At 42.2% G+C, this 23,079-nt stretch overlaps 1 protein-coding gene across 1 annotated transcript in view; it reads left to right on the top strand.

The window, feature by feature from the left end:
- fras1 (Fraser extracellular matrix complex subunit 1) overlaps positions 1-23,079 on the top strand; it is a 399,990-nt gene that overhangs the window by 354,237 nt on the left and 22,674 nt on the right. Inside the window, exons 43-50 of the mRNA XM_050050884.1 lie at positions 6,019-6,282; positions 6,370-6,558; positions 8,220-8,339; positions 9,440-9,619; positions 15,246-15,370; positions 18,556-18,696; positions 19,257-19,484; positions 22,796-22,909. Of these exons, the coding sequence (XP_049906841.1) occupies positions 6,019-6,282; positions 6,370-6,558; positions 8,220-8,339; positions 9,440-9,619; positions 15,246-15,370; positions 18,556-18,696; positions 19,257-19,484; positions 22,796-22,909 (1,361 nt within the window). The remainder of the gene's footprint in view (positions 1-6,018; positions 6,283-6,369; positions 6,559-8,219; positions 8,340-9,439; positions 9,620-15,245; positions 15,371-18,555; positions 18,697-19,256; positions 19,485-22,795; positions 22,910-23,079) is intronic.

Raw genomic sequence — 23,079 nt, 5'->3', positions numbered from 1 at the left:
ATATTGCTGTCATTGTTCATTTTAGTCAAAGCATACAGTTTGAAAACGAGGCGCGGCTCCAACTAGAAAACAATGTTTTGATGCATTGGATGTGCTGAATGTGCATATTAAGGCAGTACAGGAGGAGGTGCACATTAATAATCCTCCAGGACTGTAACATGCTCATGTTTAACCCAAACAATGTGTCATGTGACTGCAGTTGCTTCACATCCAGGTCGGAACACCTTCTCACCACAAACCAACCGCACCAGAGTTCCTTTGTAACCAGACTGAGACCACCTCTTCAAGAAGGTCTCAGTCCGGTTGTTTTGGTGCACACCTGAGTGTGATTGCTGTGTTCACACCTGCCCAAACGACCCGCACTGAGGGGGCAAACAAACTTGAGTTTGATGGAACCGAGCCAAACGAGGTGTGACAGCACCCTGAAACACGTTTTGCTGCTGCCCCTGTCCACAGCAGTACATTGCTTAGCTTATGTGGCAGTTGTCCTGTGTGCTTCTCCAAACACAAGATAAGTATCTCATACAAGCGCACTTTAGAAAATCAGAACTATTCCCTTAAGCAGTAATTATGGCATCATAATTACTGCATTTGAAATATAAATGGGACGTTAGCTACAGAAGTGCTTCAATAGCAGATTCTCATGTATATTTACGTACATACAGAAACAGCATGCACAGCACTTAAGCACAGGAAAATTATGCAAACAGATGTGTAGTCAGTATATTAGCATATAGACATACATACACTACACATACTATCAGTTACTCCCTCTACACACACAAACACACACAGACCACAGACTAATAACCCGCCCAGCAGAGAGTTATGCTGAGGGGTATCCAGCATGTTGATAGTAAATTGTTCTGAACGTGATGGAGATGAACACACACACACACAGACACACACTTGTAAACACATTACTCTCACCTCCGACACCAAAACAGTTTAAAAGAAGACAAACACACCGTTCGTCCGCTGCAGCGCCGCACACTGACTGCAGCCATTCCTCACACACTCCCTGTGCACGACCCAGCGACACACACTCAAATCAACTGACCTCCAAACACTCTGTTTTCCTGACGTCCTCTCTCCATCCCAAATTGAGTTTTCTCTCCTGCCTGCCAAAGCCTTGGTCGACTGAAAGAAATTGCTGCACAAAAAAAATCATTTTTACTGGACAAAAATATATTTCTTACTCAGCAATATATCACCTCACCCAATTTTAGCAAAGTTTACAGAATCAGGAGCTGGGGGAAAATTCAATAAAAGTAAGTGAAGAGCAATAATAAGTGATTTGTCACATTGGAATAACGTCAAAGGAGACACGAAAAATGCTGCTTTGTTTGATTTGCATGAAGGAAAAAATGTCCATCCCATAAGGAGCCAATTAGATTATGTTTTGTTTGAAATGTTGGAAACTGACTAAAGTCAACCAATCATCAGAGATTTGAGGCGTGGGGAATGGAGCTGGAGCTGCTGACAGCGCAACTGAGAAGTGGCTTTTTCTGGACGCTCAAATTATGTAAAAACAAAGAGAAACAAAGACAGGCAGCAATTTATTCGGCTTGTGGTCAACACTTTTGCTGTATAATAAAGATGGACGACATGACAGCCCCCATAAACAGGCCCCCTGGTAATGTGCAGGGCTTCGGAGCCAAATTTCATAGTGGTCAAACAGTGGACTTACAACTCTCGAGTCCGTCACGTGATGCCAGTGGGCTTAACAAGACTTTTTTTCCATAGACTTACATTGGGAAAGAGACATTTTTTGAGCATCACAGCCCCCGTGAAAGATTCTTCAGGCTGATAAAATTTGGAAAGTCTCGAGGGGCCACAAAATTTAATCATTTTATTCCCATTCAAGTGAGTGCAGTGCTAAACCGGCAGTAGTTTCTAGTGCACCTGCTGTATGGGCCCAGTGACACGGAAGCAGCTCAGATCATCCAGGTAACTTCACACCATGGAAATAGAGCTTTTTTGGCTTCATGCACCACTGAGCAACTTTAATAGGAATGAACGAGGTCCTGCCTCCACCGCTGTATCCAGGTCTTTTAATACATCCATGCCCAAAAGTGAAGCCAAAACATCTCATTCGCCCCCTGGTGGCTGGCTGCAATGTACGTCATAAACCCCGCCCCCTCTATATTAGCAGATGGGACATGGGTCACATCAAATACGTTTTTACCAAAGATGGTTTCTGTCATTTTAGAAAGTTTTTTATCACACTGGTCTGTTTTTAAAATGTCATTTTTCAGATACATTTTGTTTTAATTAGTTATTTGATGCTATAAAAAGGGGGTGTGACATCATGATTGACAGCTGTGTGTGCCAATCAGTGAGCTCGTGATCAGTGCTGCTTCACACGTTGGTTGCACAGGTGTGTACGCAGGAACTCGATACTGCATAGATCGCTACTGCACAGACTCTGGCAGCAAATGAAGCCACCAGCGCAAGATGGCAGCGACCATATCCAATATATTTTGGCCTCATTTTTGTACAGTGGCAGGAGGAGACGTATTGTCCATCTTTACGTACAGTCTTTGGGTCAGATAGAGTATACTGCCCATAATCAATTTGATCAATTCAGTACTTTTATTTAACTACGGCTATGAGAAAACAAACATGTAGTATTTTACTACGCTTGGACATCTCTGAAGCAAGATTTCCAATGAGGTTTTTGATGTCAGCTTATGTCCACTTTTGTTTCCTGCTTAAGTGAAATTGTTCCATTTTTCCCTCCTGGCCTGGGATCCAGTTTAAAATGTTCGACCATGTTACGGTCATGACCCTGCTTTTTCTTTTAAACTCATCCCATCAGCATGTTTTTATCATCTGGTAAAGATGAGGAGGGATTTCAGCTCCCAGAGTAGTTCACCCAAAAATGCCAGTGTGGTACTCGCTGGGTGTTATTTTCAACCTTCCCCTCTGCCAGACACCTGCATGGGGACATTCCTCATAACAGCCCTCCCCGCCTCCGCCCCAGCAAAAGCACCATAAAGCAGCCGGTGAAACCGAGTGTACCGCCGCCATAAAACCAGCAGGATGTACGGCTGATGGGACGGAGAGCAGGAGAGAAGTGATTTCGTACAGGACGATGAGTCCCAGGCAGCTCGTCTTTTTAACAGGCTGCCTCTCCATAGTACTCACACACACACACACACACACACACACACACACACACAGAAATGTGCACAGATTTAACAGACTTCTTATAAAGACATCAGGATGCTGCAACTCTCCAGCACACACTGACACACAGACACAAAGTTACCTCGTGCTGTCGGACTTAAGGGATCAAACAAATTAATTTGTCGAGTCCTTGAGTTCATTTTCAATAAATTATCAGGCATATACATTTACCATTTGAAAGCAGTGATTGTGCTTCATATAAAATATTAAAATAATACATATTTATCTCATCACATATATCAGTATCAGAATGCCATCCAATGGAGGTAATTTAGAAACTGCTTCCCCAGTACACACTTTAGTTTTTCCACCAGAAAGAACAGACAAGTTTATTTTTTTAACTCTAAAATGTCTCGATCAGTTCATATCTTGATAATTATTTAATAACAAAATTTAAGGACACCTTATCAAAAATGTTAACGCAAAGAACCTTCCTGGGCACTGACCCAAATCTGTCTGTAGCACTGAGCATCAAAAACTGACACCAAATCACGCTGAAGCTGGCAGCAGATGCTTGCTCGGATTTGTAGCAGGGTTCCCCACACATTCATTAATTTGTGGCAGCCTGCCACATCATATTGATTTTCTATTTTTGAAGCCCTCTCTGTCTCACACACACACACACACACACAAACACATACACACACACACCTTGGTTGTGTTTGTTCATAGTCACTCTGAGCACCGGAGTGCACCCAGGCACAAACTGGGCTCTTCATTCAGAGTACTGTTGGAATACTGTTCTGTTATTCAGAGCATCAGACTCTCGGAGCACTGAGCTACTGCAGCCACAGACTGAGCCACAGACTGAGCCACAGAGCACCAGGTGCAGTGAAAGTGAAACTTTCTAAGTGTTGGGAAGCATAGAAATAGAATGCTGTATTTCTTAGGACAACAGTGCTCTTATTTAGTGTTGTCCATCATTTTTCCGAACTATTTTACGCCCCGTTTCCACCAAACGCTCTCAGTACAGTACATTTGGAACAAAAAGTAACCCTTCACGCATGGTACCAAGACTCTAGGTCCGTTGAGCGTTTCCACCGCAAACAGTTCTCTTAAATGTGGGCGGGGTTGTTGTCACTCACTGCTCCATCCAGCACTTGCTGTATTTCCTCATCAGCGGTGACACAGATGGAAGTCTGCACCTGGTTTATCGTCCACAGAACGAGGCTGCACGCCCACATTTTCAGAAAAAATAGAACAGGCTGCAGTGAGAGTCTCTCTCCATGGGATATTTAAAAATAGCAGCTTTGTGCATTTAGTCCTTCTCAGGCAAGTTCAGGGGTTTAGTGTTGCTGTAGCCCACAGGAACGACGCTCCGCAACGGGGGTTTTTCTCCAAGTGACGATTAGAATATTCGCAGTTCACATTATTTATTTAGTTTTTTAAAACATTTGAAGATCCACTCAATACTAAAAGTCTGTGTCATCCAAGAGTGACAAAAAAACAACAACTAATGCAGTGGTCAAAGTTGTCACAGTGAAATTTAAGGTGTGCTGATGGATTCACGTCATCAACTCATGCATTGAGTAACATTACAACTTAAGGTTCCACCTTAAAAGTCGCTGGCAGTCGGCCCAGTGAATGAAGTTATTTTTGCTAGTTATAGTTTCCTAATGTAATGAAGTTATTTTTGCTAGTTATAGTTTCCTAATGTAAAACTCTCCACAGTATGAACAGTGGTTACAAAACCAGACACAACTCAGCCCTGAGCAGAGTGACCGTCCTCTACTGACCAATCAGACTGCAGTGTTCACAGCTCCACCTTTTAGTACCAGATCTGTGTGCTAGGTACCCCAACAGAGGGAGGACCAAATATGGGGACGGTACAGAACGGTTCTATTGGTACCATCCACAACTTTTCACAGTGGAAACATAAAAATGTGTACTGTACTGTGCTGTGCTGCTAGGTGGAAACAAGGCTAACCTGTGTCTAACCAGCAGATACAGAAAGTCTGCCCCCACTCACCTCTGCAGCAGCTGCTCCTCTAATCCATCGATATGATCTAAACGACTGTGATCGATCAAAAACTTATCAACTTATCAGTTCTCCTCCCCTTGACTCAAAGTCAACAAACTGCTGCTGAGAAAAAAAACATCCATCCATCAGCTGTTTATCTGAAGTCGGGTCGTGGGGCAGCAGGCCGAGCAGAGCATTCCAGACGTCCCTCTCTCCAGCAACGCTTCCCAGCTCCTTCTGGGGGACCCCGAGGTGTTCCCAGGCCAGACCTCCAGTGTGTTCTGGGTCTGCCCCGGGGCCTCCTACCAGTGGGACGTGCCTGGAACACCTCCAGTGGGAGGCACCCAATTTATATGTGTATGTTAAAAGCAAATGTCAGGAGGTGGCCGAGGGTGTGATTTGTCACCTCTCCACCGTCACTATTTAATAAAAGATACAGGGTACTATATTGTTTTTTTACTTTAAAATCTTGATTCACTACCAGCCTCATAGAAATAAAAGAAAAGCTTTAAAAAAAATGAGAGAAATATTTCGAAAATGTATGTGTATAAGGGAAAAAGAGCGTGTGTGTGTGTGTGTGTGTGTGTGTCCTCTCATTATGCTCCAGGATTTACGCTCAAATCCCATTTAAACCTGGGCTTTGATTTAAGAAGCGGTGTAATTTAGTGGAATCTAAAAAGTCTCATTAGTTTCTACAAAGACCTTTCCCGTCTTTCATGTACTGCATGGAAAACTCAAACGTCCTCCATTTGACTGAGATAATCACGGTACTTAACCAGATGCAGTCTGAGGTGCCGCTTTACTCAGCTACCACACACCTACACCCTCTTCAAAATCAGACGTTCATTAATCTTTTATCCCCTCAGGCAAACTCCGCAGACGGCAGTTTTACTCTCAACCGCTGGAGAACGGCCGGGTCCTCACACAAGGCTCCACATTCACCTACCAGGATGTCCTGGACCGGCTGCTGGTCTACACGCCTGAAATCGTGAGCGGGGGCGCAGATGAGATGGGTTTCACCCTCACTGATGGCATCCATACGTACACGGGCCGCCTGGAGTTCACCATGGACGTCAGGAGGAGCGAAGGACCTCGAATGACCGTCAACAGAGGCCTGCAGCTCCCAGCAGGTGAGGAGAGGAGGAAGGAGGGTCATATCAGTCTAAATTTATCCTTCAAAGGGAGATAAAGACACTGAGTGCTATGAATTGTTTCAGGATCTTCGTCTAAGATCACAGAGCAAAATCTGAAGGGTACGGACATCGACTCAGACATCCTAAAGCTCAGGTACGTCCTGACCAAAGACCCTCCAACCGGCAAACTGCAGCTCAGCAAGAGCGGACGTGTGGAGAAGATTTCTGTTAAAGGTCCCGTTCAGAGCTTCACTCAGGAGGACGTCAACAAAGGTTTTTCTTTTCTTTTGTCTTTGTCCCAGCTCCACACTCTTCTTTGTTCTACTATTTATACAGATGTAAAATGCTTTAAAAGTCCAACTTTTTGTTTTGTTTGATTCCATATTTTCTGTATCCCCAAGGAAAGTGGTTGGCAAGAGATTTGGTCTTGTTGTTGGGGGTGACGAGAATTTTTGAATTAAATATTTGTTGTAAAAATATACAACTTTAATTTTGACAGCATTGTGGTAAAGAAACACTTGCGTCAGCTTTCTCAGTTACGCTACTGATGTTCTAAAATACTATGACCTCTTGACCTTAACTCTTAATCTCTGCACAGAGCACTTTCTACCCCATCAGTGACCATGGTCCACTTTAAAATGAAGGCCGTGTGTACTTGATTTAGTAAAACGATGTCCACCGATCATGGTCTGAACTATAAAGTCAAGCTGTCAAGTCCGTAATTTGTCAGGTAAAAACTTCACCACCCACCATATTTTGCCAAACCTAGAGGTAATGTGATGATACTAGTCCTGTGCGAATCAGCATCTTTGTGATTCGGGATCTATTTTTAAAGATTTTTTTTGTTTTCTTACGTCCTCTTTTCTGCCTCTTCCTTGGTTGTGAATTATGGTGGTTGCACTGGTAAGTGTAATTGAAAGTATTGACAGCATTTTGGGTGCAAATTCAGATGTTGTGCAACATTTCACAAGCAGACACAACATACTTTACATTTTTGGTTTGAGTAATTTCTGTTCAGAGTGCATCATCTGTTGAGGTGACCAGCTGACCCTTCGATAAGTCCCGCCCCCGGACGCAGACTGGCCAATCATAACAAGTCCCGCCCCCGGACGCAGACTGGCCAATCATAACGTAGCATCAGGCCGACTCAGACCAGGGTCCGACAACAACACAGCTGTGCTCCATTGACTCTAATGCAGTCGTTTCAGATTTCCTTCATTTTCAGGCTGGTTTTGTGGATTTGGAGCTAAATGTTGTGCCTGGGGCACGTCGTGTATTAATGATACTCGTTACCTGGAGAGGTTGGAAAAAGATATACATTTCTTCCCTGTTCCAAAACCAAAATCAAACCCTGAAAAGTGTAGGGTTAGCTAGCTAGCTACTGAAGATATAGTCTACTGAATGTATACACATGCTGCTTTTGCTTTTTAATGATTATAACAGTGAAACAAAGAGCGACCCTGCTGTACAGGAACCACTGAAGGGAAGCAGGGAAACTTTGCTCATATTCAACCAGCTGTGTGTCATCGCAGTGTGTGCAGATGAACACTTAAGGTCCCCTAGTCCCGTGCAAATAGGGGTTTTAAATACAGAGAAATTTTTGATAATACATGTCATGCATCAGCAGAGATATCCTGGGTAAATGTTTTCTCTAATAGATAAACAAGACCATGTTATTTGTCTATGGATGCTTATTTCCATCTCACACCAGTTAGAGGTATTTATCTAAATTTAAAACCACATTTCCCATGAATCTAAGTCTGAGAACGAACGTTTTGTCTTTGGCTTTCATGAAGAGAAAAGTTTTTGAAAGAGATTTTTTATTTCTTAACTTGATTTTTGAAATGCATTAATACTTTTTCAGCAGATACTGTTACAGCTGGAGCTGAAACCCAACACTGAGTTAACACTGAGTGCTTTTCCGTGTTTTGCAGGCCTGCTGCAGTACAGCCATGACAAAGGGGAGAAGGGAGGCAGCCTGTCTTTCAAGTTCAACCTGGTCGATCCGGAGGGGAACAAACTGATCGACCAGTCCTTCTTCATCAGTGTGCTCGGTAGGGTTTCTTCCATCCTCTGTTAACTTGCAGCGCTCAAATAAAGGCTCAAGTGATCCTTCGGTTGGTGGAGAGAAGAAGGCAATTACAACAGATTTATCCCTTTGTCCTGCATGCTTGCTGATGTGCACTGCACCTCGGACACGTCCTGCATATGAATGGTGTGGAGCCACCCTTTGCACAAGCAGCTGTTGTTAGCAGTTGCACCTGGGATAGCTTCATATCAAGGACAAGAGGAAATTGGTCCAAATAAATGAATCGTTTTCGGACTATTTATAGAAAACGTCGTTTCTGGAAGACGAGGCTCATGCAGATGTAGTCCTCTGTATCATCAGGCTTCAGTGTCTCTCAGTCAGCTGGATAGTTTCCTCTGTGACGGCTAAAAACCCACCAAACTTTATATTTCTACTCACTTCCTTCTGGGGACTCGGCCAGACTGTTGCAGTGGTTCAGCAGTTCAGCACTTCTAATGCAGCTGCTGGAAACTGAAGGATTGTCTGTCCCTCATGGTTGAACAGTGTCCTGATTCTCTCATATCTTTCCCAGCTCACGTTTTATCCTGCTCTGTATTATTCCCTCACTTTTTTTTACTTCTCTTCTGCTCTCTCAGATGTGACTACAGTGGAGCTCTCTGTTCATATCTCTTCCTACCACACTGCCCTCTGATTACTTCCCTGCCCTTCTCTCAATCTTTCTTAATCCGTTTGTCCAAATCTCTCAAACCCATATCAGTCTTTCACACCTCCTGATGTGCTTTACTCCCTCCTTTGCCGTCACCCGACTTAATCTTTCTCCGGTTTTGGACTTGTAGCTGTGTCATTCCTCCATTTCTCCAACTCCTAATATACCCCTCTGCTCCCCTTATCTTCTCTCCTCCCCTCATCAGTCTCAGCTTCTTCCTCCTCCACTGCATCGGTCCATATTTTTCATTTTTTACCAGGATGAAAAATCGGCTCTCAGTATTTTTATCTCCTTTTGGATGGATTGTTTTCATAAACTTGTGAAAGGCCACCGTGCTTTTACTAATAAATCTCTGCTTGGAGGGATTTCCTCTTCCTCTCCTCTTCTTCTGTGACTTACCTTCTTCTTCTCTCCTCCAGAGGACCGTCTTCCTCCGTCCGTGGTGGTGAACAAGGGCCTGGTGCTGGATGAGAACACGATGAAGAAGCTGACCACGCTGCAGCTGTCTGCCAGCGACCAGGACAGCGAGCCGAGCGAGCTCATCTTCCGCATCACCAAACAGACGAGCCTGGGTCACCTGGAGCACGCCGCCAGCCCAGGTACTAAAACTAGATCTGTTTCAGGTGTTAGAACTGAGCGCTACTTATTCACTGGGTCATCTCTGATATGGAGCATATGATTACGACTTATCATTTACAACAGGTGGTCCATACCATTATTTAATGTGTTAGTATAATGGCAGCAAAATAAACATGACCAACAGAATTGACTGTCAACCTCCACTGTTGGTTTGAGTTGTGGTAACTCCGACTGGAAGTTAGTACTGTATAAAAGTATCCTGTAATGCTGCACATTTTTAATGAACGTAAAGGCCAGTATGTGTAGATTTTATTTTTTACCTCAAGGTCCTTCTAGCAGCTGTTCTGGGGCTTTATATATCACATTATCTTAATCTGGATCACTTGAACATCACCCATGCAACATTTAAAGGCACTGTATACAACAGTCAGGGCATATCTATGATTCAGAGCCAGATTCAGGTTGTCTGTACTTGGTTTTCAACACTGGAGGAGGCTCAGCCAGTGGCTAGCAGCTAACAGTGCTAACAGTGCAAACAGCAGTTACAACAACGAAAATACTGACCAAGCTTACACAGAGATGGCGCTATAAGGCTTAAAACAAAGTCCTTCTTCATGCCACCTATGCAGACTCAAACAATGGTGACATCATTTTGCTCCAGGTTGTGATTATATACAGTCTGCCAGCATTGCAGAATCAAAAGTGGCGTGACAGGTGTGATATTACACAACAGCATCAGCCTATAGTGTGACATTTAACATGTAAGTCAGCAGCGCTTTATGAACGATAACAATGGCATAACATGGCAATAACAATCATTTTCTGTCTCTGTTGGCTGCCATTTAACAGAGACAGAAAATGGTTGTTATTGCCATTTGTTCATAATCTCATCCTCTGCTCGAAGGGTAAGGAGCTCCCGGACCTCATCGTTTTCCCAATTTGCGGACATCTTCAGTGCTGTTCTTTTCTTTGAGTTAGCTGCTAACTGCTACACACGCAAGCATACCACGTTGTCAAAACCTCACATCCGTGCCCCCCAAGATCCCGTTCTACTGGCTGTCTCGTTTATACAGACCTCGTTTCGGGGCTGTTACTACCTTCGATGTTGGCTTAAAGGCGAGACAGTTCTGTTCCCCCCGCTCTGTGATTGTACCTTTCACAGAGAATTCCCACCTTGAAGAGGCAGTATAAAGCTTAAGAGGAAGACCCAGTAATTGCATCGACTGAAATTAATCTCCTACGAGAAACACTTAAGGTCTCTTACTGTACAACAGTCCACTGATGATACTACAGCATACATTATTCAAGAACATTTTTAGAAACAAAAAAATCTGTTTGTGAAAAGTGAGAAATTATCAAAAGAGTGAAGATAATATTTTGTCTGATATTCACTTTTCAAAGGAGTTTATTGAATACAGAGCTGAATGTTATTTATGTAAAATGGATAACAAGGTAGAAAGGTGTGTGCGTGTGTGTGTGTGTGTGTGTGTGTGTGTTCAGAGGGGGATCTGTTGATGAGTCTAATGGATTTGCTGCAAGCTCATATACCATTAATTCACATACAGAAAGCTTCATTCTGTGTTTGATAATTAACTCTACACACACAATGAGGGAAGTGTAATGAACCTTGCTTCAGTTCTTCTAGTTTATCTCCCTGCCCCCTGCAAAACACACACACTCATACTCTGTCCTTCCTGCTTATTTTAGCGCACACACACATGCACACACACACAGAGACTGCAGCCTTACATTTCTAGTATGTATTCAATGTGTTTCCAAACTCTTGAAATACAACAGCCTCATAAATGCACGTCCTCAGCATCAAAATCACTGTTTTGGCTCCACATGAATATGTAAATAAAATCTCTCCTATGTCGCCTTAAACAGTTTTCATGCCAAAAAAAAGAAAGATGCATCTTCTAGTCACAAAGAGGTGATTATTCGCTTCCGTGCTGTTGAACAATCCTGCCCCAGCTGAATGGATTCCCCACATCGCTGAATGCTCTCGCAGCATGCTAATTAGCTGGATGTTAACACCGCTCTCCGATCTTCGAGCATCAGTTCACCTCAGAGCCACAGAGCAGCACAGGATAATTACCGCTAGCCATTCAGCCCGCCTGTCATTCCATGCTAACTCGCACAGCTAGCTGCTCCTGTGGGATAGCTTGTCAGCCTACAAGGAATGTCAGCGTAACAGCACAGAGACATGAATGCCCACTTTCAAAGCCAAAGTCTTCAAAGTGATTATTGACCAGCTGAGGTTGTGAAACCTCTCTGAGGTGAAGCGTCTGTCAAAGGGCACCTGTCGTACTAATTAGTGAAGACTGTAACTCATTGCCTCACCTCAGATTCAACTTATGTTCACTGCAACTTCTGCTATGCATCGTCTCTACTGCGTGGTTGAGCTGGACTTTATTCTCTATTTTGTTTCCCACTGCAGATAATACCCCCTCAGTGTCGGTGGGATTCTCAGCTGATTGCCAGAGATATACTCAACTACGCGTTTATGTAGAGAAGTGGCTGCGTCGTGAACCGAATAGTTCAAATACTTGCTAATGTGCTACACGGGTACTGGAGGATCCCACTGGGGGGCACACCAGAGAAATTAGACCATATGAAACAACCACATCTGCCTGATGTAAACAATAAACATGACGAGAAGAGTACACTACTGTTAATTCTGAGATCACTGTGAATCACAGAGGAAAAAGTGACAGTGGTGCCATTGTGGATGGTATGTTTTGCATGTCATGACAATGGCGAGTTTGTTTCTCTCATTCTGCTTACACCTCTCTCTACAGAAATATTGAGTTAAATTCTTAGGCTGTGCACAACCATCGTTACAAATGGAAAATATCAATCAATATTTTGGTCACATTTTCTCTGTTTCTTCTTCTTCTTCTTCTTCTTCTTCTTCTTTTTTGTTTTCTTTCCCCCTCCTCCCCCTCCTTCTTCTTCTTCTTCTTCTTTGTCTTCTTTTCTCTGTTGGTCTATAAAACATTGTATACCACCTCTTAAGCTGACAACACATCAATGTGGTGAGGCTGCTGTGTGACTTTTGAGACATTATTTTGTTATTCACTAACAAGACCACACCAATAGTGTTTCCAGAATGATTTATTACATGTTTTGTATGATGAGTAGTCATGACTGAGGAGGAGAGGGTTAGGGTTGAGGGATGGGGGATGGGGGGATGAGGGTTGAGGGATGGAGGGGTGAGGGATGAAGGAATGAGGGGATGAGGGTTGAGGGAAGGAGGGACGAGGGGGAGAAGGAGTGAAGGTATGAGAGGAGGAAAGAGGGTTATGGGTGGATGGACAGATGGATGGACGGATGCTTGATGGTTGGAACCGGGTAGTTGAGACTCTGGGTGGGGGAGCCGTCTCTTGGTTCTCTTAGGTACAATTGGAACCCCTGGTTCCTGTAATAACACAAGAGAGAGAAAAGGAAACAAAAAGAAAGGGGGTTTGGGGGGGAGGGATGTGGAAACTGAGTCAAAGGAGTAGGAAACAGATGAGGTATGCTTAAATACTCATTGAACGGAAATGGGATGTGTTCAAGGCGTGGTCTTGTTCCCGAATTTAGTTATAAAACTTCATTTAAAAAAAGCCATAAAGCCCAACAAGTGAGCGCAGCTATCAGTGATCATCATGTTTTTTCGTATATAGGCGAGGTGAAACTTTAATGTGTCAAAACTCAAGTATTAAGTCAACAACAGGCCAAATATCTTAAGAAGAGATATCAAAAGGAATGTCTGGGTTCGCTTTTTGCAGCTCACATGCAACAAGTATTAAACAATTTTTCGATCACCAAGTCAAACTGCTTGCTTTGGAAAACATGCACACCAGTTTTAAGAGTGACAGCAATGATTTCAGATAGTCAAATTAAATTGTACAGCACTAAAACCATTGACCTGCCTCTTCTCCATTGAGCATCGTACATTTTTTCTTCTTTTCTATAGTTTGAGTCAATAACTCTCAAAGTCTTTTCATCTTTTGACTTGTGTGAAAATAAGAAAAGCTTTTTCCTGGTCTTATATCACAGAATTAAATCAGATTTGCACACACAGCATTCAGTCTGTGTTTAATGTTCTGGAAAAACAAAAACTTGGTATTTCTTGCTATTGTCTGTCAAGACAGATGGAAAACACATTTCCATTTAATATGATGAGGCAAATAAGCAGGTATTTTCATCTCTGACGGAGAATATTGCCTCTGTTTCCCTGTGTGCCTCTCCTGATTATGATGATGTATAAACGTCCAGCTGGGGAATAGACGACACAAGCAAGGACGACAGGGAGTTTCACTGTGTCAAAAGTCGACACAGTGAAGAAGATTGATGTTGAAAAGTCTACATTTCCATTTCTCTAAGGCCCTCTGTGACATGTCCAATGAGTTATTGCTCCCAGTATAATATTTGACCTGCGTCATTATTGTTGTTTTTAGGATTTTATATTCCTCACATCTGCACAGGAAAATAACTTTTCACCACCCTGTCTGCTTAGGGAAATAACTTTGATATTATCACGAGGCTGTGAAGTTATTACCTCCCCATCAAAGTCACCGGCAACATGAGAGGTCCGTTTATAGATTATTGAATATCCCTTCAAACAATGACAAGCCTGTGACAAACTGTAACTGCCTAACTTGAAATATAATATCAGTTAATGGTAAAATGCTGTTAGCTTGAAATTATAGGACTCACATTGTTTCCATCTTTCCGCACAAAAACCTGTCGACACCCATCTGGTTTTAATGCAGCAATTTATATGATAACATGTTTGATTTGTTAAACTGTCAGCTGTGGAAATAAAAATGTTAGAAGATGAAATATTAGAAATGGGAATCACAGAAATTGAAGTTTGATTGAACTTCTGTCCAGTCTCTCTTTTGCATTCATCAGACATAACTGTTGAATGCATTTTATATATCAAATGTAACTACGAATACATTCAGGTATCACACAAAGAACTGCATTGTCTCCTCCCTGAAAGCTTTAGCAAGTGTCTTAAAGCATCTAGCCATAACAAATCAGCAGAAAATGAACTCCTGTGATGCTAAATATGTTTTGGTTCTTTTTTTAGACAGTTGCCTTTAGTTTCACGCGGAGTAGTGTTTGATCGTCGCAATCAAACCTGATTACGTTTCCCACTGAGTTTTAATCCGTCGAGGCGTCAGAGAGTGAAAAAGAGCCAGGGCCTCGTTAAAAAGGTTTAACTTTAGTTTATTTGCTCATTAAAATGACAAAAGTCAACAAAGAGAAAAGGAATGCAGTGTGTGTTCAGAGACAAAATGACAAGGGGGGGGGGGCTGCTGCCAAAATATAACAGAAAAAAAAAGTGTGGTGACAAAGAGACACAGAAGAGAGAATAAAAGACAACTGACAGTGAAATTCAATACGGGAACGATCGGTGGGGGGAGAAAAAACAACATGCATATATAACAAGTAGCACCAAGTGAGTGTGGCAGCATGTGTTCAAAGAGAAACAGGAGAAGAATGAATGCCCTAATGATGTTTTTGTGTTTATGTGTGTGTTTGTCTACATTAGTGCTTGTGTACAGTGTGGGTGTTTCAAAGAAAGACGAATTAATGATTTTTTACTGATTGTCCCAACTCCACTAACAACTATTCTTCTTCTCTCTCCAGGCACCAGAATCAGCACATTCACCCAGGCAGATCTGGCATCTCGCAGCATCCAGTACGTCCACACCAGTGAAGAAGAGAAGCATGCTGACCAGTTCTCCTTCACCGTGTCTGATGGGACAAATGAGGTGAATACAACAATGCTCTAAAGAAGTAGAAAGGGCTTTGAAGACCTCTTAGCGTTGATTGGGTTCAGTTCCGTCCAACAATGTGGGAGTTCAAAAAAGAACAGTAAAGAATGTTTTCATGATACCTGGAGTTACACTGTGACAAGAAAAAGAGCTTTAGGTTGGGACCCTGTGATCCTCCTGATCGTTTCGCCACAGACACCGATAGACAGGATACTGGAAATAACACAATGGTTTCCCAGCCTTCTTGGCTTATGACCCCTTAGAATTAAGCAATGTCTGCTTGTGACCTCTTATTGCAAGTTATGGACATTGAGGTTGGAAACTTCAATGAGACTATAGTATAAGTAGCATAAGATATTCTGGGCAGGGTTTTCCTAAAAACAATGTATAGGCATGTCCAACTGGTAGGAGGCCAAGGGATGGACCCAGAACAAGCTTGAGGGAGTATATATCTCATCTGGCCTGGGAACGCCTCGGGATCCCCAGGAGAAGCTGGAAAGCGTTGCTGGGGACAAAGACGTCTGGAGTACTTTGCTTAGCCTGCTGCCCCCATTACCCGGCCCCAGATAAGCAGATAAAAATAGATGGATGGATGATGTATAGACTCATACAGAAGTAATCCCTCTCAATCGTCACTTATGACCCGCTAGTAAGTGTGTGTCTTATTTTCTGTTTTCAGGACGTTTCTGGGCGTGTACCCCCACAGCGCTCAGGTGACGTCAGGGCTTTATAAAAAAGTAGTAACCAGGTGCCAGACTGTAAGCAGCAGGCATGTAAGAGACACTGCGCCACAAAACACAAATACAGTGAGGCGAAACACCAAACAAGATTGAGTCTGGGGCTGGCAGGCGTATTTATAAATACTGTTTAGCGTACATTTAAAGACAGTGACTATTCAAATGTTTCATTGCAAGAATTTTTAAGACATAAAGAAGTGACAGTATGAAGTATTTCACAAGAAAAACTTCCAGATTTTATCATCTTGTAACCCCTAAGGTTTGCCTTTGAAACTGAACATAATAATAGCATTCGGTATTCTGAAATATCCAAAATAAAAATGACTTTTATTCAAAAACAGCTTGCCACCTTAACTACTTTTACTGCCTCAACAATCCCTGGACTAGTGTTACATATGAGTAATGAGGTGAGATTTAGGAATCTTTATCAGGAGAGAAAAGTTTCATCTCTGCATCCTTCACTTTAGGAGTAGTTTACAATGGAAATAATAGAGGACCCAGTGAGGTTCCTGGGGGAACGCCTTCAGGAAAGTTAATGAGCACTTCCAAGTGTCTGTGACATTAAATATCCAGACTTTTTCTTTAGTTTTGGACATCTAGAAATATAAACAAAAGTACCTCACCAAGAAACAATCATTTCAAATTCCAAAATTCCCCCCCAAAAAATCAACTTCATTTTACTAAAGTGAAACTTATTTTTCCTGAAGAGCATAGGACCTCAAAATGCTAGTTTCAGCTTCATTCTTGTGTGTCTTGGTGGAAATTTCAAAATAATCTCACCAAGGCCATGCTCAAGAAAGCTATGTTCAGGGCCTCAGGAAAACTGGGTAATTTACAACAGAAACAGACAACAAACTGAAACTCTTTTGTCTTTATGAGCCTCATAAGTTGTAGCCAGGTGCAAAGTTAGTCTCTACAGAATGGCCTGCTCAGTGCAGACGTTCCCCCTCACATAATCAGGAGTTAAGGATAAGACAGCTCTGTTCGAAGAGGCAGATGGGCTTGTACGTGATTCGTGCTTAAGCATCTTTTAACAATAACAAACCCCACTTGAGATGACTGTGTCTCTTAGTTCTCATGATTATGAATTAAAGAGAGGCATGGTTTGTCCTCCACATAAAAAGCCCTTCAGACTGCTTTGTCAATGGCTTTTTTGTTTTGAGATTAAGCTTTTTAGCCTGAAATAGTGACACAGGGTCGTTAAAAGTTTTCCAACCCATAGCACAGTAATTACCTTTCAATATAAAATCTAAATTTATAAATAATTATATATATCAAAGCTAACGAACCCCAAGCTTTTATAGTGGTTAGGAAGTGGCACTCCAGACCTTCCAACAACCCCCCCCACCCCCAGTTCGCCTCATGCATAAATCTGCCTTGCTAATCCAGACTAATGAGGACCACAAGGACTTGAGTAAACATGTGAAAAAGGTCATTTGGCCTTCACGCCTGGCTGGCTGCAGTGTGTGGAGGCTTTTGTGGCCGCTGTAGTGGTTAGTGTTTGTGAAGTGGTTTGGTGCTTTTGCTTTTGTTAACTCTCCTCTCTCCAGTTGGGAGGTCTGTTCAGTTTTCTGTTGGAATAGCACGGCATATTAATGACAAAGTGTTCTGCATTGAAGTTGAGGGTTTTTTTGCATTTTAAAGTGTTACTAAAGCAGAATATTTTACTCGTGTGTAGTGAGCGGGGATTACTCAAGGGCATACCGCTACGCAGTTTCTGTTATAACTGTAGTTTGTGCTATTTGGGTTATGTCATCTGGGTTAAATGTCCACCGGGGGCATACTGAACCTACTAACTGAACCTTACCATATCATCACAATATCGATATTGAGGTATTGGTTAAAAGATGTAGTGATATTTTATTTTCTCCATATCGCCAAGCCCGAGTTTCAAGACACCGTAAAACTTCAATTAGTAGCTTAGTAGTTCGAAACTTTCATTTTTATGAAAGACATTTTTGATTCTTTTGATCAGTGGTCCAGTTTTCCTTCTGTGCAAAAATGCATTCAGCTGAAGTTCATATGAGGCCTCAGTAGTGTGAATACAAATCCAGTGGATATTCACTGTTTACATATGGTACATTTGGGCATGTCAGTGTTGTTTTAAGACTTGAATAAATGTCAGCCTATGTGGAGCTTGGGTAGGCAGTTGAATTGTGGTGTCACTGGGCAAGAATCTTATAATAAATTTGGAGCATGTTGTAATTCAAGTGTTCTGAGAGAAAGAGGAACACTAAATCCTTGAGTTTGTATAAAGTGAAATGTTTGATACACAAGTAATAATTCCTGGTGAATAAAATGAGCGATGTTGCCTTCAAGAGATGATGGACAAAACAGAACTTTAAAAAATCCAGAGGGAAAAAATTGAGAAACCCAAAAAATAGCGACAACTGTCCGGAAAGAGTTGCACATCTGTACAGCTTCATATTGTCTTGTCGTCTCCAGGTTGCCCAGACGTTCTACATCACCATCAAGCCAGTGGACGACTCCCTGCCTCTGCTCCAGGTCCCTGGCATGAGGGTCCAGGAAGGAGTAAGGAAGACCATCACAGAGTTTGAGCTGAAAGCCACTGATGCAGACACGGAGGTATGACGCACAAATCCCAGAAAATCTTCAGCAGCTCTCATTATTTATTTATTTATTTTACCAGTGTAGAAAAGAGCATGACCCCTATATAATAGTTGGTGATCAGCAGCTAAGCTGGCCACACTAAGCTGTGTAAGCTGTTGTTCAGAACACCGGCCGTTCGCTACAGCTTTATTTTCTCTGGCAGCAACATCACAAAGACTATTTCCTCCTGCAGCCTCAGATACTCTTACACTGTTAATCCAATAAATCTGCCATCTTCAACACAGTCCAGGAGTTATTTTGTGATTATTGTAATATCCTATTTTGGTGTGGAGCTACTTTCTCTGAACAAGCCTAGCCTACTTCTACTGCAATTAGAGATTTCACAGGATCTTTAAAAAGCCACAACGGAGCTTAATTATTCAGCTGGGGGTTATATATGTTACGTTCTTTTTAATAGAACAGTTATAATAATAAACTCTGTTGAATCCTCACCACATATTCATAACTTGAATTTCTTTTCGTCACCTCTTGTCCATTCCTCTCCCTCCACTTTTTTCTGCTGAAACATTGTCCAGGCGGAGTCCATTGTCTTCACCGTGGTCCAGGCTCCTCGTCACGGCACCATCGAGCGCACGAGCAACGGCCAACACTACCGGCAGACCAGCAGCTTCACCATGGACGACATCTACCAGAACCGCATCAGCTACAACCACGACGGCTCCAACTCGCTCAAGGACCGCTTCACCTTCAGTGTGGCCGATGGCACCAACCTGCTCTTCATGGTGGAGGAGGGCGGCAAGGAGGTAACAGCATATGTGTGTGTGGGTGTGTGTGTGGGCGGGTGGTGTGTGCATTGACATTTTTACCACAGCACGAAGGCTAAATTTGCAGTTAGATGTGGGTTGATGTGTGTGTGAGTGTGTGAGGCAGCCTTCTGACATATTTATTATAGCTAGATGATTGAATTAGCAGAGTTAGGGCACATCTCGTGTGTGTGTGTGTGTGTGTGTGTGTGTGTGTGTAGGGGAGGGGAGTCACTGCTCTGACCTTTTAATGACAGGAGGGGTGAATCAGCAGTTTGTGTGTGCACTTGTTCATCTATCTTTGTGAGGACATATTTGAGTTATAGATCCAGAGAGTGACACATTTGAGGTCATTTTTGAAAAGCGTGGGCATCTCTGGAAAGTAGGAATGTAACGTTTTATTGAATTCCACCATACTTGCCCTGGGGTAAGTAAACTCTGTGTGCAGGCAAGTGGAATGCCTAAAGCAATTGTCTGGTCAGGCAAGTGAAAAATAATTGCAATGTATGCAACGTTATCTGAAAATAAACTGTGTACTGTATTGCTGAGGTGTGCTTTTCCTGCTGAGCTTTGGTATGAGTCTGTCTCACAAAGCGTAGTTCAAGCTGATAAGAAGAATCAGACATACTGGACGCTATAAAAGTTAACTCTGGGGGCGGCATTGTCCTATACGACATAACGTTACTAACGTTAAATAACTCTGAATCACCGCATGCGAGAGACTTTTGCCCGAAAGTCCACACCATGTAATTGTTAGCTGTTGATTGTATGTTTTGTACGTTAAAAAAATTATGATAATTGTTCATAATCCTGTCGGTTTTATTTATTTATTTTTATAAAGCTGTCAAGATGTCAAGCCCTGATTGTATTGATAGCAGAGGACGCGATCATACTAGCGAGAAAGACAGACTTATGGACACAGGCTCAGACCCAGCCAGAAAATGGCGAATGTAAATATCAGTTTTTTTTATTTAGTAAAGGACAAATTTTCTAGTCATCATTTTTCTTTGATTTTTAATATCGCGATAAATACTGTATTGTGGATGTTTCATTGAGGTAATATTGTACTGTGAGTTTTTGATTTTGTTACATCTCTGTTGGAAAATGAAAATATTTTTGAAAAAGAAAGGTTATTATTGGAAAGTATGAGCACAAAAAGGAAAGGAAAGCGTATTTTCAAAAGCGAGGACATCCGTAACAAATCGACATTCTTGGAAAGTGAGGACATTTCTGGAAAATAAGGAAATTAAGGACATTTTAGAAAAAGTGAGGATGTTTTAACAAGGGATGAAACTATTGGAAACTTTCGACATTTTTGGAAAATTTGTGGACACATTTTGAGAAGTGAGGACATTTAGGAAAAGTGAGGATGCTTTGACAAGGCAGAACATTTTTACATTTCTGGATACTGAGGACATGTTTTTAGAATATATGACATCTTGAAAAGAGTATATTTTTGTAAAATTAAAAAACTCAACACTTTCTAACTTCTAACTTCTCACTTAGAAATGATTTCACAATCCCTCAGATTCACTTTACCATCCCTCCAGTATTTTGTTTTCTGGGCTCGAGGCAAAACCACTGGTCTAGAATGCATTAAACGAGTGTCCTCAACAGTACAGAAATACAAACCGCTGTATGTGTGTGTGTTGTTAATGTCAGCTTTATGGTGGTAGTTATGAGCCAGCCTCAGGGTGAATTGACTCCTCAGCTTGTCAATTTAGCCGTCCCTCTCAGCCGCCCTCCGCCACCTGTCACTACAAATAGTCCATATGATTAAACTGAATGACAGCAGGCAGGTATTGATATCCCCGATCACACACACACACACACACATCTCTGGCCTGTGTTCATTATCTTTCGATCGCTTGGGGACATTTGGCTCAATGGTCACGCGTGTTCGTCAGCTCAGACGACGGTTCGTGGCATTCACGCTGCTGCTGTTTGAGGTGAATTATTTCCTGGTGGAGCTGCCGTGTGATTTAATAATGCATGAGCTCCTTTCGGACGAATGCATCCTTCAAATGGCATGTGATGAAGCTGGCCTTCACAGCATCTGTGTGATGACAGGCTGCTCTTTGTGTGGTCCCTCTTCCCTCTCAGTACCTATCAGAGTAGTTTATCTGATTTGGTCAGCACAGTCTGAGGGGGACAAATCAGCCCAGTAATAACCTCCTCCTGCGCGTTTTGCCACCGTGACATTCAACCTCTATCCTGCTCATGGGAACCTTTCCACTTCCTGTTTTAACAGCTCATTCTAAAGACTAAGTTGTCCTAAGCGTTGTCATTTCAAAGTAGTTCAAGTGAAAACTTTTCACAGAGAAGTCTGTGTATTATCCGTATCTGTTTCTGCAGCCAGATGTTGCTGCTGACTTGTTTAAATGTCATTTTTTGGAGCAACATAAATGACATTAGGGGTGGGTGGATTGATACCAAAATATCTATACTATAGATATTAAGTTTCCATTTTGAAGATCGATTCTAGCGTCAATAAGATTGATACCAAAACAGGGAATAGTTTCTCCCTTCTGTCGTATTATTTGTATTTTGAAAGTAAAAGCTGTCCGCGCAGACAACGGTCTGTTGTCGTGAACACATCTAGTGCATGCACTGTTTGCTTCTCTGCTGCTTTTGTGTTGTCTGCACTCAAATAACACATGCGGCGTGCACTGTGACACATAATAGCAGATGAGGGCTTAAATGAAAGAGGAAAAAACCATGAGAAAGAGAACTTAGAGCTGCAACTAAAATGAAAGGAGGAGGGAAATGCCTGAGCATCCAGACCCCAGTCACAGAGAGAGTTCACTGGCAGAGTCTGTTCAGAGGCTCAGATGAGGAATATACAGGAAATTAATATTCTAGTTAAATCAGATCTTCAGCATTGGTTAATGTCACATTTTCAAACTTTGATTGGTCATCATAAGCTTATTTATCACCTCATAAATAATGACACACAACTCTCCCCTACATTAAAGTACATCTCAGTAATGGAATATGTATCGGTACCATTTTGGCGATTCTGGTGGAAAACAATTAGTGGTGTTGCCCACCTTTAAATGATATTGATTATTGAGATTTAAAACTTAAATCTGAGGGACAGATATCTTAGAAACCTGGCCACTGAAACCAAAACTATTAGCATGGCCAGAGAAGTAATTGAGAAAACATGTGTTGTGTTGTTTGGATGACCAGGAAATGTTTCAAAAAAAAAGGCTCAAGCTGTTAAATTCTCTTTTGTGTGACTGTCCATCAGATTCTTCTCCAAAAACTTCTTCAGACTTTCAAACTGTCAACTTTCTTTGGCTTTCCAGATCGTGACAGCTGCTCCACAGAAGTTCAAGATTGACATTCTGCCAGTTGACGATGGCACGCCGCGTATTGTCACCAACCTGGGCCTGCAGTGGCTGGAGTACATGGACAACAAGGTACGAGTCTTTCTCCTCACAAACGTCTGCAGACAGACTTTATGTGTCTGCTTTTTCATGGTGATGTTTAATAACCATAAAAGGATTAATGAACCCAGTGATGGAGATCAACTTTCTAATTACCCTTTCAAATTGCCAAAGTGAAGTTGCATTGCAAATGATAATACTTC

Source organism: Epinephelus moara, chromosome 8 (genome assembly GCF_006386435.1).
Source record: "Epinephelus moara isolate mb chromosome 8, YSFRI_EMoa_1.0, whole genome shotgun sequence".
In the NCBI taxonomy this organism is placed as follows: domain Eukaryota; kingdom Metazoa; phylum Chordata; class Actinopteri; order Perciformes; family Serranidae; genus Epinephelus; species Epinephelus moara.
This window is presented reverse-complemented; position numbering and strand designations above follow the sequence as displayed.